Raw genomic sequence first — 16,807 nt, 5'->3', positions numbered from 1 at the left:
ATTGAAGTTTAACTTGTTATCCAACCAAATTCCCAGATATTTGTAAAGCACCACCCATTCGATGGTTACTCCTTCCAAGGTGGTGATATTTGGGGGGATAATGTCAGCTCTATTTGGAGTAAATAGCATGGCCTTGGTTTTTTGGCCGTTTAATAGCAATTTGCTATTTACCAATTCATGCTGCAATGAGACAAAATCTGAAGCCAAGTTTGACACTGCTACATCAAAAGAAGGAGCACAAGAGTACAGAATTGTGTCATCGGCATACATATGATACTTACAATGCTTAGATTGACTACAAATATGATTGACATACAAAAGAAAAAGCAATGGACCAAGAATGGAACCTTGGGGGACTCCTTTCTCAAGGGTGATGGAATCAGAAATGGTATCACCAAATTTGACACACTGTGTGCGGCCAACTAAATAGTTTTTGAACCAACCAAGCACATTTTGGCAAAAAACAGCTTTAGAAAGGACCTTGAGCAGTACGTGAGGATCCACGGTATCGAAGGCCTTACTCAGATCAATGAATAAGGCCGCACAAAAAGATTTCTTACCCAGGGCTGCCCTGATGTCGTCGATAACATTAAGGCATGCCGTTACAGTGCTATGTTTTGCTCTAAAACCTGACTGCATGGGGTTCAAAATAGAGTATGAATCAAGAAAAACCTTTACCTGATTTGATACTTGGCCCTCTAAGATCTTTGCCAAGGTGGAAAGGTTAGAAATGGGCCTGTAATTGTTTACATCACAAGGATCGCCAGCCTTGAGAAGAGGGGAAACATTTGCTTGTTTCCACTCTTCAGGTAGACTTTGAGTGGCTAAGGAGATATTGAACATATCAGTGACAGGTTGAGCAATGATAGCCGATGATAATTTTAGGAAAAAAGGGTCAAGGCCGTCTGGGCCTGCAGATTTTTTAGGGTCTAAGGTAGACAGGGCGTGTAGAACATCCGATACCAGGATGGGAGAAAAGTCAAAAACAGAAACAGAAACAACAGATGAGTCAACGTTATCATCATGGGCGTCTTGATGAGGAGCATTGGCAATTTGCTCATCAAAAATGTGTCCCGCCCTTTTAAAATGCGAATTGAAAGCATTTGACATGATTTTTTTATCAGAAATAAAGGACTCGCCCACCCGAATCTTAGGCGGGGGGCCTGCTGCTCCTCCTGCTTTCTGTTGCAGGGATTTGACTACTCTCCAGAAGGTACAATGATTGCTAGAGGTATCAGTAGTGAGAGATAAATAATGTTCCGATCTTAACTTCCTGGTGAGGACCGTACATTTATTTCTCAAGACACGAAACAGAAGCCAATCATGACTTGAATTAGACTTTCTTGCAAGTGACCATTGTCTATTTCTTTCATGAATCAGATCAGCCAGGTCCCTAGAGAACCAGGGATTTGCACGGTTCTTAATTCTGATTTTTTTGAGAGGTGCATGTTTATTCATCAGGTAGAGAAACTGTTCGTGAAAGAACCGAAAGGCCTCATCCATTGATGGAATTAAGGACATGCGAAACCAATCAACTGCAGCCAAATCATGAAGAAAGGCTTGTTCAGAGAAGTGTTTAAAGCAGCGCCTGATGACAGTCAGGCCTTTGGTTTTGGGCAGCTTAGTGTTTCTGACACATGCAATAGCACAGTGGTCACTCAAGTCATTTGCAAACACACCAATTGAGGCATATTTGTGCGGTGCATTTGTTAGAATAATATCAATCAAAGTGTCACCATCCGGTCTGGCAGGGTTTAATCTAGTGGGGCAATGTATGATCTGTATTAAATTTAGGGAATCACATTGCTGTTTAAAACTGGCAGATTTATCAGTCAACCAATCCCAATTCAAATCAGCAAGAAGGACAATCTCGGAGCTAGCACATTTAGAAATCAAATCTACTATGTTTCCCATAGCTTCACTAGTTGCCGAAGGAGGCCTATAACAACAGATAATGGTCAGAGGGGAATTAGCCACCATTATCTGGACGGCTAAAAATTCAAACTGTTTAGCTATGGTTACGGAATGAAGAACAGACCCTTGAAATTTATCAGAAATGTACAGAGCAACTCCCCCACATCTGCCTTTACGATCAGTTCTATAGAGGTTATAACCAGGCACACCAACAGTGTTGTCAGTAGAGCGAGGTTTTAACCAGGTTTCTGAGACAGCTACCACGTCAGGTTTAGCTATCTCAAACCAGCATCGAAAAGTGGGCAATTTGGGCACCAGGCTTCTGGCATTGAAATGGAGGAAGCCTAGACCATGCCTACAGCTAAAATCATGGGGGGTGGACAGAATTGGTAGGGCCTCAAAAAGGGGGACCGGTCCAGGATTAATGTGTACATTGCCTGAGATGAACAGCATAAGCAAAATCAGCAGCCTTGTTGTTATTTTCTTAAACACTGAAATAATACCAGGGGCTCTGGAGGAAGACATGCAAGAATAAACATTACAACAGGGATCACGCCAAGAAACAATGTTCGCAATGTCCATAGCAAATGGAAAAACACGGTTCAAAGAATCCAGTTTACATGGTCCTTGAGGCCAAAGTACATTATCCAGAAATCCAGAAGTAACGTGTGTTTTACCAGCAATGTAAATGTTCGAATGTGGCAACAAGGTGGTGTTACTCTGATAGAGTGAATCAAGTGACATGAGACCCATTCCTAGCGAGACAACCAGCACAGCCAACATGTTGCCAGGCAACATGATAAACATTTCACTGCGGGGCATGCACAATGCGATGAGAACAAAACAGCCAGGGAATACTATGCACAACAAACAATGAGGCATGTAACATACACAATGCTATGAAAACAAGCACAGAATGTTGTGAGTAATGTTTTGTGCAACAAACCGTAAGCCGTACTGGAGAGGAGGAAACTATAATCCAACAACAGCAGCCGCTTTGACAGACATGCATTTGAGAGCAGCCTGGATTATGAAAAATCGACGAGCCTTTGGGAATCCAGGCGCCGATACGAGGGCAAACTGAAGTGTTTGCTAGCAGGCACAGCTATTTATCAACAGCCAGATACAGAAACAACAAACCGATCGGAAGCAACTGTACTAATAGCTATGAGCTAATAGCAGCCCCGGTTGTACGTATACAACCAGGTAGCCTCCAGGCTAGCCCCGTCGGATGTAAATATTGAGCAACAGGAACAGAAACAACAAACCGAGCCACCGCAACTGTACTGAAAGCTATTTAGCTAACAGCAGCCCCAGCTGTATGTATACAGCCAGGTAGCCTCCAGGCTAGCTCCGTCGGTTGTGATGAATCGAACAGCCTATGGCGATGGCGGTCCCGGCCAAAAACAGGCCAACCGCACCGGGACAGAAGATCCAATCTATCCGGGGGACATCCCAATAGTATGCTGAAGAGGCGTAGAACGATCGATGTAGTATACGCGGACTGAATCGCTGCAACTGTGTACAGGACGTTGATGGTAGCCTACGGGGCTAGCTACATCCAATGGACCAGAAGCCGGTCACAAATAAAACAATTGTCCTCTGATGTCAGGTCACAGACAAACTGGGAGATCCAATATCCTAAAATTAACCAGCTATAGTGTGACTGGTAAAAGCTACGGATTACATTAAAACGATTAAAACGTTAAAACAAACAAACATAACATGCAGAGCGTGAAAACATGCGTGCCGCCATCTTGGATCCTGATATACAGTACATGCATTTTATAAGAATGAATATAACTTTAATTACTCTGCCCCATTTTATCCAGGGAACGCTCGGTACCAGTGGGCCGAATGTTCCGGAACACTCGGCCAGCTTGGTGAGAACAGTCGGCACCAGCGAGGCGGAACACTCAGCCCGCGAGGTCGAGGATTTGATCGGGGCAGAGTAGGTTAAACGAGCTAAAACGTTTGGTAACCCCTAGAATACAGTAGAGCAGGGGTCTGGGACCCCTAGGGGGTCCTCAGAGTTATTTGTTGAAGAGAGTATTGGGGGTTTATAAGTGGTCAAGTATCCGAAAATACACATGAATTTTCTGAGAATAAGTGACATTGGCCGCGTTTCCCAAAGAGATCCTGCGTAGATGCTTCGCAGGTCCTACGACGGGTCTAACGTGACGTCACAGGCTGCGCAGTACCTTAGCAGGTACGTAGATTTCAGGTCACGCGTCTCAGGTACGTAGATTTCAGGTCACGCAGCTTGCGTAAGAGCCTCTACACAGCTGGGACTCGGCGAAACCTACGCTCTACCCTCATTAGTAGCAGGTGGTTGTGCCCACTACGTGCCATCTAAACTGGCTACGTGTGTGGTAAAAGTACATTCGGTAGACAGCATGCATGTAGCCTACTCCCCGCCTACTCATGGGAGAGGCGTAGCCCTGAGTACTGTCCTACGCAGCAGTTTGTTACGAGCGCCCTGGGACGCTCGTAACACCCATCGTAGCGAAATAGATCTATGAAAAGACCGAACACACACACACACACACACACACACACACACACACACACACACACACACACACACACACACACACACACACACACACACACACACACAATTTATATATATATATATATATATATATAATTAATTACGGCCGGGCCGGTGCGTAACGTGCCTACCCAAAAAAACAGACATACAAGCTGTCAACGCACTGCGACGTGCCGTGTCGATAGCTTGCAGATCTGTTCTTTTGGGTAGGTCGAGCGGCTGCGGTGCTTCGTCCTCTATGCATGAACCCGAAGTTTACAAATTGTACTCTCACGGATGATCTGATCATCTAATAAAAATATTAAGCATATGCCAAGTTAACTAAAGGTATATAAATGATACTGAGCTAAACATGTTTCCTTAATTTCAAAGTTTTATAGTTAAACGTTATGATGAAAGTCCCCCGTTCCTCTCACGAAGTGACAGCTGTTGCGCTCGCCATGTTTATGAATGGTTAAAACATCTTTTGAAAATAGCAGATCTACAAGCTCACAACGCGTCACAAGCTTGTAGATCTGCTATTTTCCAAAGATGTTATGCATAGTAGACTTTGGAAATGGGACATTCTGGGATCGAACCCGAAGCTCCCACTCACCAGTCCGACGTGTTACCAGTCACGCCAATAAACCTGCCTGATAGCCAGGTCTATTGCACGCGAACTCTGGCTAATTTGACTGTGGGGGCTACACATAGAACCAGTGCAGCAGATATATATCCTACTATAATTCTAGTAACCTCTGTCTGTAGTGGTGAGTGAGTAGGTGAAGCTACCCGGTTCTCCTCAGTGGCTGGAGCAATTGCTCTGATTTTGCACACACACATTGACCATTACCATCTGAACTTAACTGTGAAGCCCGTTTTTCAATTTCATCAAATCTCAGCTTCTTATTAGCGTTTAGGTGTGAAAGAATGTTGCCTCCCGGGTTGCCAGATCATGTGCGCATATCCCCCCACGGATGCGTCGACCGGGTATGGTCTAGTAGATATAGATATAGATATATATAGATATATATATATATATATATTCCTAAACTTTCCTAAAGTAAATTCCCCCATTGGTGCTAAAAGCTGTCAATCATGCAGGGAGACGCCCCCTCTATCCTCTGAACATTTTTGAATGGCAGCCATTGTTGCCTGTGTTCATTTAAGAGCATTGAAATGTCACCTTAAAATACATTTTAATAAATTACAGAATGTACCTAAAAAAGTGTAAGTGTCCAATAAATATAAAGGTAATTTAGATAAAGGTCTTTAGATATATAGATATAATGTATATATTCGCAAAGGGTGTTTAAACTGCTGTGTAGTGTTATATTATACCTCTATGTGTGTAGTAGGACAGCACTACATAGTTTACGTTGGCTTTACGTAGGCTTCGTCCAGGAGTCCTTTACGTCCATGCTGTCTCACGAATGTAGTTTTAGCACAGACGTAACGGAACCTACGACGATGGTGTCTCCAGAAGCCAGTTTAGATGGCACGTTGGGCACACACAGCTGCTACCAACGAAGATAGTGCGCAGCGGGGTTTCTACTGCGCAGCTGCGTGGAGGCTCCTACGCAGCTTCTAGGCTACGCAGGAGCTGAAATTCGTTTGGGAAACGCGGCCATTGTCACAATGTAAGACGTTGAGATTTGTTGGAGAGGGGAAAAAGGAGGGGGCCTAGTATTGGTCCCTGGGGGACACCGGTGGATGAAGTATTTAGGGGTTGAAGTGGTTCAACCAGTTAAGGGATGTACAGAGAATTCCACCTAGTTTACAAGTCTGTTCAGCAACATCTTGAGTGCCAAGAAGGCCAAGAAACATTTTTTAAATGATTTGACCAGAAATGGGAGGTTTGCATAACTTGTTGAACCACTTGTAGGACAAAGGCTCTAAACGTTCTGCTGGTGGGGGCTCCTCACTAGCAGGTGAGTCAGTAGGATACAACAGCAGTGACAACACAAAAATGTGTGTGGGGAGGAAGCAATCGGCATAACAACAAAATTGCGGTGAAAAAGGGGTAAAAGGCATACAAAGACTTTGAAGGGCTAATATAACACATGAAGTATTTATATTTGTCATTCCTGAGGGTTATAGTTCATTGATTATAGTCCACTCAGTGTAATTTAGTCATTGAAAGGGCCAATATAACTCATTAACAATGATTTTTTTCCACCTGCCAAAAAGTAATTGCAGCTTCTACCTGTTGATTGAAAGCTTGTTTCTGCCTCAAAATGACTTGATTTCATTCTAAAGGGTTATATGTTAAACATTATAGTTCACACAATTGCACAATAGCAATTGTAATACCTGGTTGACCGGGTACAAAAAATTATAATTCTTTGATGTGTGGTGGTGACTATGAATAGGTCTATCAAAAAATAATGTCACCACTAGTTTGATTATGTATTCTGATGTATCAAGACAAAATGTATGAAAAGAGGTTGCCTTTGACAAAGTTGATATTTGACAACTGACTATGATGAATTGACTATGACGGACTAACAGTTTATGGCACAATGTTGCTTTATCTGTATTTCTTTGTTGGCAATGGTGGGGCATGGACATAATCCACATAGCATTGTGGTAGTAATGTTTGTCAGGTGTTACATTACCATACTTATGATTTTCAGTTGCCTGACGTTCACTCACATATAGTGACTAATTTGCTTGCACCAGTGACTCATTTGAAAACCACCAATATCTGGCCAAACGCCGGGTAAAAAACAGGTATCAGAGAAAGTCTGAGGAAGATTTGAGGGAAAGTGAGAGGCAGTATAGCCTATGATACGATCAGGGAGAGAAAGTTTCAACCACAATGGCGAGACCTCTGGGAATTGGCTTGCGTATGATACAAATTGCTGTAGGTCTTTTCATGAAATCTTGTGTAGATCAATGCCAACATTCAGATAAGTAGCCTAAGTTAGAGAAAAGAGTAAAGAAGTGTATGATCATGAATTGCTGTGGTAGGCTACAATGTTGAAATGCAGATCTAGCTAAAAGCTAAAAAGGCTGTCACAAATGCATGCATTGTGAGTTAACTTTCACTATGAATTGAGTACATGGGGACCCTATTTGAAACAAGTCATTAGGCTTTCAAGGGCTTTTCAATCCTATTTAGCTTGTATTTAAACTGTACTTTCATGTGCTTTTTTCTGCAAATGTCTAAATAAAGTATTCAATCAATCAGTTTGTAGCTAGATCGGCGCGAGTGACACCATACTTCGTAATGCAATGTTGTACTGTATGGTCAGTTATGTGTTAAGTGTGTTGCTCCGGGACACTTTGACACTTAAGCCCCATTTCACGAAAAGACGTCAAAAATGTTAATAACTAAAGGCTGGAATGCCTTTCCAAAGGTCTTGAGAACTGCAGGCTCTGTTGACATTTTTAACAAATGACATGACCTGCTTGGTGAAACATGTTCAACAACTCTTTTGAACATGTGGTGTAGGTGGAAATGGCGTTGCACGCATGGGAACGGCGTTCCCATAGCAAACGTTGCGGGGGCAAACGTGTGGGAACGCTCTCCCTCAGTGTCCAACTATTTTTTTTTTAAATAATCGCTTATGAGGTTTAGCACGATTTATTTGCCGTTCTGTCTCTTCTATGTGTGAGTGAGAGCTCACTCAGCGGGTGTCACTCAGTGTTGCCAAGTATAGTGAGAGAAATGAGCCAGCCGACCTACAAAAACAAGCCAATAACAACCCAAAAACAAGCCAAAGTTTGTTCCAGGGAAGTTGCGGGAAATAAGCAGACTTGGCAACGCTGGCTATGAACCCATTATCTGGGAGTGCGCTCAGCAGCTCATTGTCTCATTACTCATAACACGACCAATGAGAGTTAGCGCTTTCACGTTGCTAGGATACATAGTGCCCAACGCTGCCTGTGTAGTAGCGTGGAAATCAAAACAAAACAAGTGTAGCTTGTAGGGTGTGTCTTACATGTGCATGCCTTGGACTTTCTCATCAACAGAGAATACCTGATCACCTTAATGGAATGCACTACCGTACCTTGCCAAACCAAATGGTTTAGCTGGTAGAACTTGATCTCTTTCTGTCCTCAAGTAACACTGTCTTTTGAGAAGCCAGCAATCTCTATATTAGCCATATGATGTATAATACGCACCCACTCACCTTTGCAGCTAAGTGGCCCTTTTGAGGTTGAAGCACTGTCTGTACTGATGAGACTCAACTATTATTATCCAAAATAATTAGGATTTAATTTGTTGGTCGCTCAGTAGTTAAAATCACCTCACTGGGGCGCTGGACAGACTAACAATTCACACACAGTGTTTGTTTGTTTGTTTGTTTGTTTTTTGGTTTGTTTGTTTGTTTATCTATTTATCCATTTAAGTTTTAAGTTTTTAATCAGTGCTAAATAGCTATATATTCCAGTAATCATTGCCAGCATAAAGTGTTTATTTCAGTAGTAGGGGTCTCCCAGTCTCTCCACCTTTTTAATAAACCAACAATACATTTTCAAGTTGGGATACCAATTTTATCCAGTCAGGGGAGAGAACGTATACAGGTTACAGGATAAACAAGTGAGGACGTGTGTGTGTGTGTGTGTGTGTGTGTGTGTGTGTGTGTGTGTGTGTGTGTGTGTGTGTGTGCGTGTGCGTGTGCGTGTACTGTACAGTCATAATTTACCTAATCTAACAACCAATAGAGCAAAGTCAATAGACTTCTAGTTCACTGGTGAATTACTTGAACATCCCTTCTATTACTGCAGGGGTTGAAGGTATACAATTAGTTAAAATTTAAATGACAAAATCTCAATAACATTGATGTTTTAGCATTGCCTGGGTTTAATGTTAACCACTTCCAACGTGGCGGCAAAAATACATCTTAGTTCTAATTTATAAAGCAGTGCTTAATTGAATTGTAGGATTCTATTGTACCTACAGGAGTCTTGCAATTATTTGGCAACATAATAGTAGGCTATACATGGTACTAATGTAACATACAGTACAGTTGGATTTTAAAACTATTTTGTTGCATAATGAGCATCTACATGTAGATAGTTATACTTGTATATGTCAAATATGGTCTGAAGAATCAATAGAAAATCCAAGAAATTTGAATCTGGAAAAGTATGGAATTTTGAAAAGGAAAATGTGTAGAAACCCTGATTATAACTTTCACTGACGGCCGGGATTTCTGACTAATAACATTAATAGTTGATGGGAGTGGGACACTTTTAAAACGTGGCCTTGCTTTAATGTATCTCCGCACATCGTATCCAAAAAGTAAAGGTATTCTTCCCTGCTTAGAAAGAAAATCTAAGCGACGGGTTGAAACAAGCGTTTAACCCATTTATGGCACGGTCACACCGCACTTTTATTTTACCTATGGGATGGAATTTGCCAATGCTTTGTCAATGCAAATGCGTGGATTCGAGTGAAAGATGTGATTCCGTCCCATAGGTAAAGTAAAAGTGCGTGTGTGACCGTGCCCTAAATAGGTTAGATAAAAGGATTAAATATTACCATAGTTCTTATGCTTATTCATATTCTTCTTTGCGACCAACATGCCTTTTAAAGATTTTTTATCAGGCAGTAGCCTATACCTCCATCACCTGCACCAATGAACTGTACCGCTTGCAACAAAAGGGTGAGGCTTAGTGACATACTACAGGATGCTCATGCTATAAAAACTGGGATACAGTATTTGGTGTGTTCATTTCAGTTGTGTTGGCTTGGACTAGCTTTATTCTGGTTTCTAATATGGGTGATACATTTATAATAGCAATAGACTTCGGTACTGCTTACAGTGGGTACGCCTATACTCTCAGCGGCAAAGATCCCAAACTTCCACACTGGGGAATAAAGCAGGCGCTGGACACCGTAAAGACGCCTACATGTGTTCTATTTGATGAAAATGAGGAATTCCTCAATTTTGGTTATGACGCTAAAAGCCAGTACACTACAAAAGGAAATGCATTTGCAAAGAAAACACTTCTCTTTGAAAACTTCAAGATGGATCTCTACGGAAAAGTAAGTGATTAGGATAGAAATGTGTTCCAAAAATTATATATAATTAATTATATATACATTTAACATCTGTTTCGTTCATAACCAACATGATTTTTTTATTTTCAACAGACCAGAATCAATGAGAAGTTAATGATTACAGCCGCAAATGGGAAACAAATGACAGCCCTTAAAGTCTTCACAGAAAGTCTACGCTACCTGAAGGAACATGCACTGACACACATTGCTAAAAACACAAGAGGAACCAGTCCAACTGCGTTTGACTTCACCTGGGTTCTGACTGTTCCTGCTATTTGGGATGCTTCCTCAAAACAGTTCATGAGAAAAGCAGCAACTGAGGTAATTCCATGTCTACAGTAAACATCATTATGGCATCTCGAAACCCAAATCATCAGCTGATGTATTTGAACTTTGTTCATAAAACATACCTAACTCCCCAGAAATGTTTAAAAAAATGAAACTTGCTTTATCCCCAAATTGTCTTTGTTCATTAAATGTAACTGGTACTTTTATGCATATGATGTGGGAAGGAATGTCCTACAGTCAAATCCTTTTGGACACAGGTTACCAATTATCTATCCAAAGTTTTACAAACACATATCCCCTATTGTCCAAAATTGATGATTCTTAATGACGATGATTCATTAACTTTAAGCCCATCCCAAAGACGTTTCTGGTTGGTTGGAAGCACAGCTGCAAAAAAAAAAATGGAGCTTAGATGGTAACCTGCACATGATCTCCCTTTTAACCTGATCTCCCTTTTAACCAAAGGAAGCAGTTCTTACTTTTTGTTGTTTTAATGGAACTTGTTTACAGCAAGATTAAATGGTGCTAATCAGCAAACAATAGACAGTTGGAATCACATTTTACATCAAGTTAGGAACTGTACTGTATGATTATTAATAGTATCTGTTATATATAAAATGATCATCTTTTTGATCATTACAGGATTTGTTGTTTGCCGTTTTTTCCATAAGCCTATGAGAGGGTGGGTTGGGAGGGGTTAATTCAATGTTTTGTTTAGTTTATTTTTTATTTGATAAATTGTACTAGTTTTTTGGTTAACTATGGCTTTGATTAAGTTAATTTGAATTATTATATTGTGATTATTGTGGTAGTATTGTCATAGTTGTCTCCGCCAGGCCGAAAGCCATGGCTGAGACTATGTTTTGCACCCTGTCCGTCCGTCCGTGTGTCCGTCTGTGTGTGTGTCTGTCTGTCTGTGAGCAGCTAATCTCCCACACTGTTGGTCCGGTTGCTGCGAAACCCCACATTTTTTAGATTGGCTTGTTATAGCGCCAGCAGCAGGCCAATTTTTGCAAAACAAATGTTTTAATATTACTCCTACAAACATCATGCAAATCAGTACACAGTATCTCTATAGTCATGTGATTAAGACGGATGTGTCCGATATTTCAAATTCCATCCTAATTGGCTAACATTATCTTTCAAAGTTTGCAGGATAGGTCCGTTTTGAACAAAATGCTTCTAATCATGAACACAGTGTGCGATTTCTGTGAAATTTTGCACACATTCCCACTAGGCCGGAAGAAATGCCACCCTTTTCACATTGGCCTGCAGGTCTAATTTAGCGAAATGCCTGAAATCATGAATGCAGTGTCCGATTGCCCTGAAAGGCCTAAGAAGAAATGGCACCCTTTTCACATTGGCCTATTATAGCGCCACCAGAAGGCCACAATAACCTACCTGACCTGGCAGAGACCTGCAGGGTTTGGGCTGTCTCTCGTGGAAGAGCCATTGAGGGGGCTGGATAATAGAGATCTATTTGTTTTTGTATTTAAAAAAAGCAATTAATGCTTGTACCTGTATCCTATTTTTTGTCTCCTATAAAAAAAAGTTTTAACAAAAAAGAAAATATCTACATGATATTTTCTACACATGTAAATGTGTGTGTGTTTTTTTTTGATTGTCATTCTTTCTTTCTTTCTTTTCAGGCTGGCATTGTGAGAGAAAGTAAACCGGATAAGTTGGTCATCGCATTGGAGCCAGAGGCAGCCTCAATTTGGTGTATGCAACTGCCCACAACGGGTTATATTGAGACGAACACAACAAATGCCACCCTACATCAAAATCCTGGAACAAAATACGTTGTTGCTGATTGTGGAGGTATGTTGTACTGTGATATTTTTGCAGACTTAAGTGTGAGTGTGTGTGTGTGTGTGTGTGTGTGTGTGTGTGTGTGTGTGTGTGTGTGTGTGTGTGTGTGTGTGTATACAGTAGTATGTGTACAGTATGTATAAGTCAAAGTAATACTAATACTAATAGCTGTACATACATTAGTTTTACTTTCAATATACTGCAAAATCCTTATCTTTACAGTAAATGTATGCAACTTCGCTACATTCTTCCTCTGTTGTCCATGTTTTTATATGTATTAAAAACGTTCATATTTTAAAGCCTAACATTGTTGTCTTTCAGGTGGCACCGTTGACATCACGGTACATGAAGTATTGGATAGAGGAGTCCTGAAAGAGCTGCATAAGGCCTCTGGTAATGATATGGGAGGGGAGCAGGTTAACAAAAAGTTCAAATGTTTCCTCCAGGCAATATTCTCTTGTGAACTCTGGAATGAGTTTGAAAGAAAGTTTCCCATTGATGTTCAAAAACTGATGAATACATTCCGTATACTTAAGTCTGATGATGATGATGATGATGAGGATGTATACATCACCTGCCCTCCTAACTTAGAAAAGTTAGCTCAGCAACCAATAGAGAAATACTTTGAGAATGTGCTAGGTGTATCCTGGGACGAGGGGGAGATCACAATCTCAAGAGAAAAGATGAGATCTTTCTTTGATGAAAGTCTGAGAGGCATCACTAAAAGTCTCAAAGAAGTCTTTCAAAAGGTTGATATTGATCACCTTGTGTTAGTGGGGGGCTATGCAGAAAGTACGGTTCTGCGCAAACACATTATCAAGCAGTTTGGTGCTCAATGCTCAGTACTGTGCCCTGCGTTGCCCCAGCAGGCAATTTTGCAGGGAGCTGTCATGTTTGGAGGAAACCCTGCGGTAGTGGTATCACGAAAAAGTGCCTTTACTTATGGCATTGAGGTCTTTAAAAGGTTTGATGCTTCGAAGCATAAGGCTGATAAGATGTACACAGATGACAACGGTGTCTGGTGTGATGATTGTTTCTCAACACTGGTGAAAATAGATGAAGATGTGGGTTGGGATGAAACCAGAGACCACATCTTCAAACCAACATATAGAAACCAGACAGCAATTCATTTTGGTTTTTATCGCACAGAAAGGGAAAATCCTCAATATGTAGATGACTGGGGAATAGAAAAACTGAACTCGTTTGACGTTGAGTCGCCAGATACTAGCCGTGGGCTGGATCGTCAAATCCAGTTGCAAATTAAATTTGGCTTCACAGAAATAACAGCCACAGCCACTGATGTGGATTCCAAGTCAACAAACTCAGTCAAAATTGACTTCTTGAGCAAGTAGGATCCTACAATAAGACTAACTATATACATTGTAATAACTTTAAGGCCCAAGTTATGTAATAGTTAAGAGATGTACTGTAACAGGTTGGCCACAAATATTAACCACTGTATAAGGGAACATGGGGATTTTAGCTATTGTAACTTTAATCTGATACTTTAAAGCAGGGGTTCTCAAACGTTTGTATACCAGTCCAGGACCCCATTTTATTATGCATTTTTAGTGATGCAACACTTGATTTATAGTGCAATTACAAATTATAGTATAGTATATTTAAAAACAAAGCATGCATTGGTCGCCTTGAGTAGGAATATTAAAAATGAAATAATAGTAAATGGGAAGCATAGAGAATATAGCCTATATCAGAACCTTAATACAAAATGTATAAAAACAAAGAAAATGCATTCACAGATTATTAAAAAACAACAAAAAACAACAACAGACTTAATGGAAAGGATAAGGATGTCTAAAAATGTTTTGTCAATGTGCCACCCACCCTCTCCTCCCTGTGACCCCACTTGGGGCCCGACCCATATAGAACCTCTGGGTTGCATTTGGTTTATGAGGAATTGTATTCAGTCATGTTAATTTGTATTCTTTGACACAAATGTTGTTCACATTTGCATAATTAAGTTATTGTTTTATTCAAATGTATTTTGTTATTACTATGTTGTGTATATAAATGACCAAATGATGTAAGTCTGCATCCTCTGAAATCCCCAAAATGCATTATTTCTTTTTCTTGGTTTGGATTGAATGTTTATTCTTCTTTGTACTTCATTTGACTTGTATCCTACTGTAAATGACACAAAGAAATAAATGTGATGTGCTGTGCAAATGAGTCACTGTTTATATGTGAGTGAACTTCAGGCAACATTAATATGAAAACAACTGAAAATCTTAAGTATGGTAATGTAACACCTGACAAACATTACAACCACAATGTTACGTGGATTATCCCCCTTATACCATGGTCACAACAATTAAAATACAGTATGACGACAATATTTTGGAGCAATATGTTCTTGAAATTGAAACTTTGAGTTGGCATTATCAAGATTTACTCATCCTACAACATCCTGGTAATATTCTAGTATGACAAAGAATAGAGTACGAGCACAGCAGACTCTGATAATATGTCTGTAGCACAAAATTCCGGACCCGGTACCAGGCGTTCCCAAACCTTTTCAGCTCTGGACCTTCATTTGAATTCTCATAGTCATTTTTGGTGGCAGCATTGTGCATGTCTGTAAACAGTATCAGTTGGACTACTGGGCCTACACAGCTCGTAGGACACTTTTAAGATGTGGCTCAACTTTCTAATTAATCATGTTTACAATACAGTGAAGTCAAGCTTGATCATATTATTCAATAGAGTGACTCTAGAGACTGTTAACCATCTGTGATGGGCCACTGTCTAACACAGGTTCTAAGGCGCAAAACATTCATGGTTTAAGGTTTCAAGGTCAAAGTTAATCCTATGTACGAGTTTTGGGATACTGATCAAGGCCAAGACACAGAAGGCAGGGTACAAACCCAATTAAGGGCGTTTATTTCAGATACCCCAGGAAGGTAAAATGCTGTGTATTCTTGTTCTGCATAGTAACATTTAAGGCCTCCTCATGGGGTCATATTGTTTAAAAACATGCATTAGGCAGTGCAGAATAATGCACTTTAATCACAAACAGAGCTTCATTTGACATTTCAATGTCAATCTCAAATATTCCTTATGAGGCCATTTAAGATAAGTTTAAGAACTGTTATTATCATATCATTCATGATACCCAAGGTTGAAGATTTGCTCAGTTAAATAATTTGATCAATCCACACCCAGTGGGAGTTGATCCAAAGTAAACTCCATTGTATACAGTATGTTAGAATTCTGTTTATGTGAACATACAATACTTGTCCAATAAGCCAATAAACAGATAACTATGTGCAGCGGCGTAACGAGGCAGCAGTGGGCCCCGACGCGGGGTGTTCACAGTGGGCCATCAACTAACTACTATTTTACAGATGGCACGGGTGGGCCCCAAATGACTCTGGGCCCCAACGCAACTGCGTTGTCTGCGTCACGCTAGTGACGCCCCTGACTCTGTGACATGGCCACTGTTCAAACATGGTACACTAAATATGATGTGTCCCAATTCCATATTCATTCTAACATTATAACTCAGTAAAAGAGAGAGAGAGAGAGAGAGAGAGAGAGAGAGAGAGAGAGAGAGAGAGAGAGAGAGAGAGAGAGAGAGAGAATGAGAATGTTTTGAAGTTAAATCTCTCCCTCAGTTCTCCACTGTAGGACCTCGACCTGTGGGTTTACCCCGTGAAAGGTTGAGTCTAACCTCACTAGGCCTTCCCCCTGCAGTGGTGGCCACTATCCAAGGGGCTAGGGCTATGTCCACCAGAAGTCAGTATGACATCAGGTGGACCATGTCCTGGTGCCTGGAGCACTCTCCTCAAGTGGAGGCTTCCCAGGCTTCAGTGGTGAGCATTCTGACTTATCTGCAGGACAGATTAGATCAGGATTTGGCTTTCTCCACGATAAAGGTGTACCTGGCGGCCATCTCCGCGTGCCATGAAGGTTTCAATGGCGAGTCGGTAGGCAAGCACCCGCTGGTGCGTCGTTTCATGAACGGCGCCAATCGGGCTAAGCCAGTGAACAGACCTTTGTTTCCTAAATGGGACCTGGCCTTGGTGCTAGCAGCACTGTGCCGGCCCCCCTTTGAGCCCTTGGAGACTGCATGTCTGAGGATTGTCAGTCTCAAAACGGTGCTCCTTTTAGCCCTCTGTACGGCGAAACGTGTCGGGGACATGCAAGCGCTCTCTGTGAGTGAGGATTGCATGCGGTTCTCGGATGATGGCCAGAGGGTTTTGTTAAAACCCAATCTGGCATAT

General features: G+C 41.1%; 1 protein-coding gene across 1 annotated transcript; it reads left to right on the top strand.

Moving 5' to 3' along the window:
• Nucleotides 1–4,061: 4,061 nt before the first annotated feature.
• Nucleotides 4,062–13,915, top strand: LOC311039024 (heat shock 70 kDa protein 12A-like; the record flags this gene model as incomplete). Its single annotated transcript, XM_084048666.1, has 5 exons — nucleotides 4,062–4,152; nucleotides 10,201–10,448; nucleotides 10,557–10,784; nucleotides 12,401–12,572; nucleotides 12,885–13,915. The coding sequence occupies 5 exons, from the start codon at nucleotides 4,062–4,064 to the stop codon at nucleotides 13,913–13,915; spliced, it is 1,770 nt and encodes a 589-aa protein (XP_083904792.1).
• Nucleotides 13,916–16,807: the final 2,892 nt, after the last annotated feature.

The sequence above is a fragment of the Gymnoscopelus microlampas genome, assembly GCF_963454915.1.
Source record: "Gymnoscopelus microlampas genome assembly, chromosome: 22".
Taxonomy (NCBI): Eukaryota; Metazoa; Chordata; class Actinopteri; order Myctophiformes; family Myctophidae; genus Gymnoscopelus; species Gymnoscopelus microlampas.
This window is presented reverse-complemented; position numbering and strand designations above follow the sequence as displayed.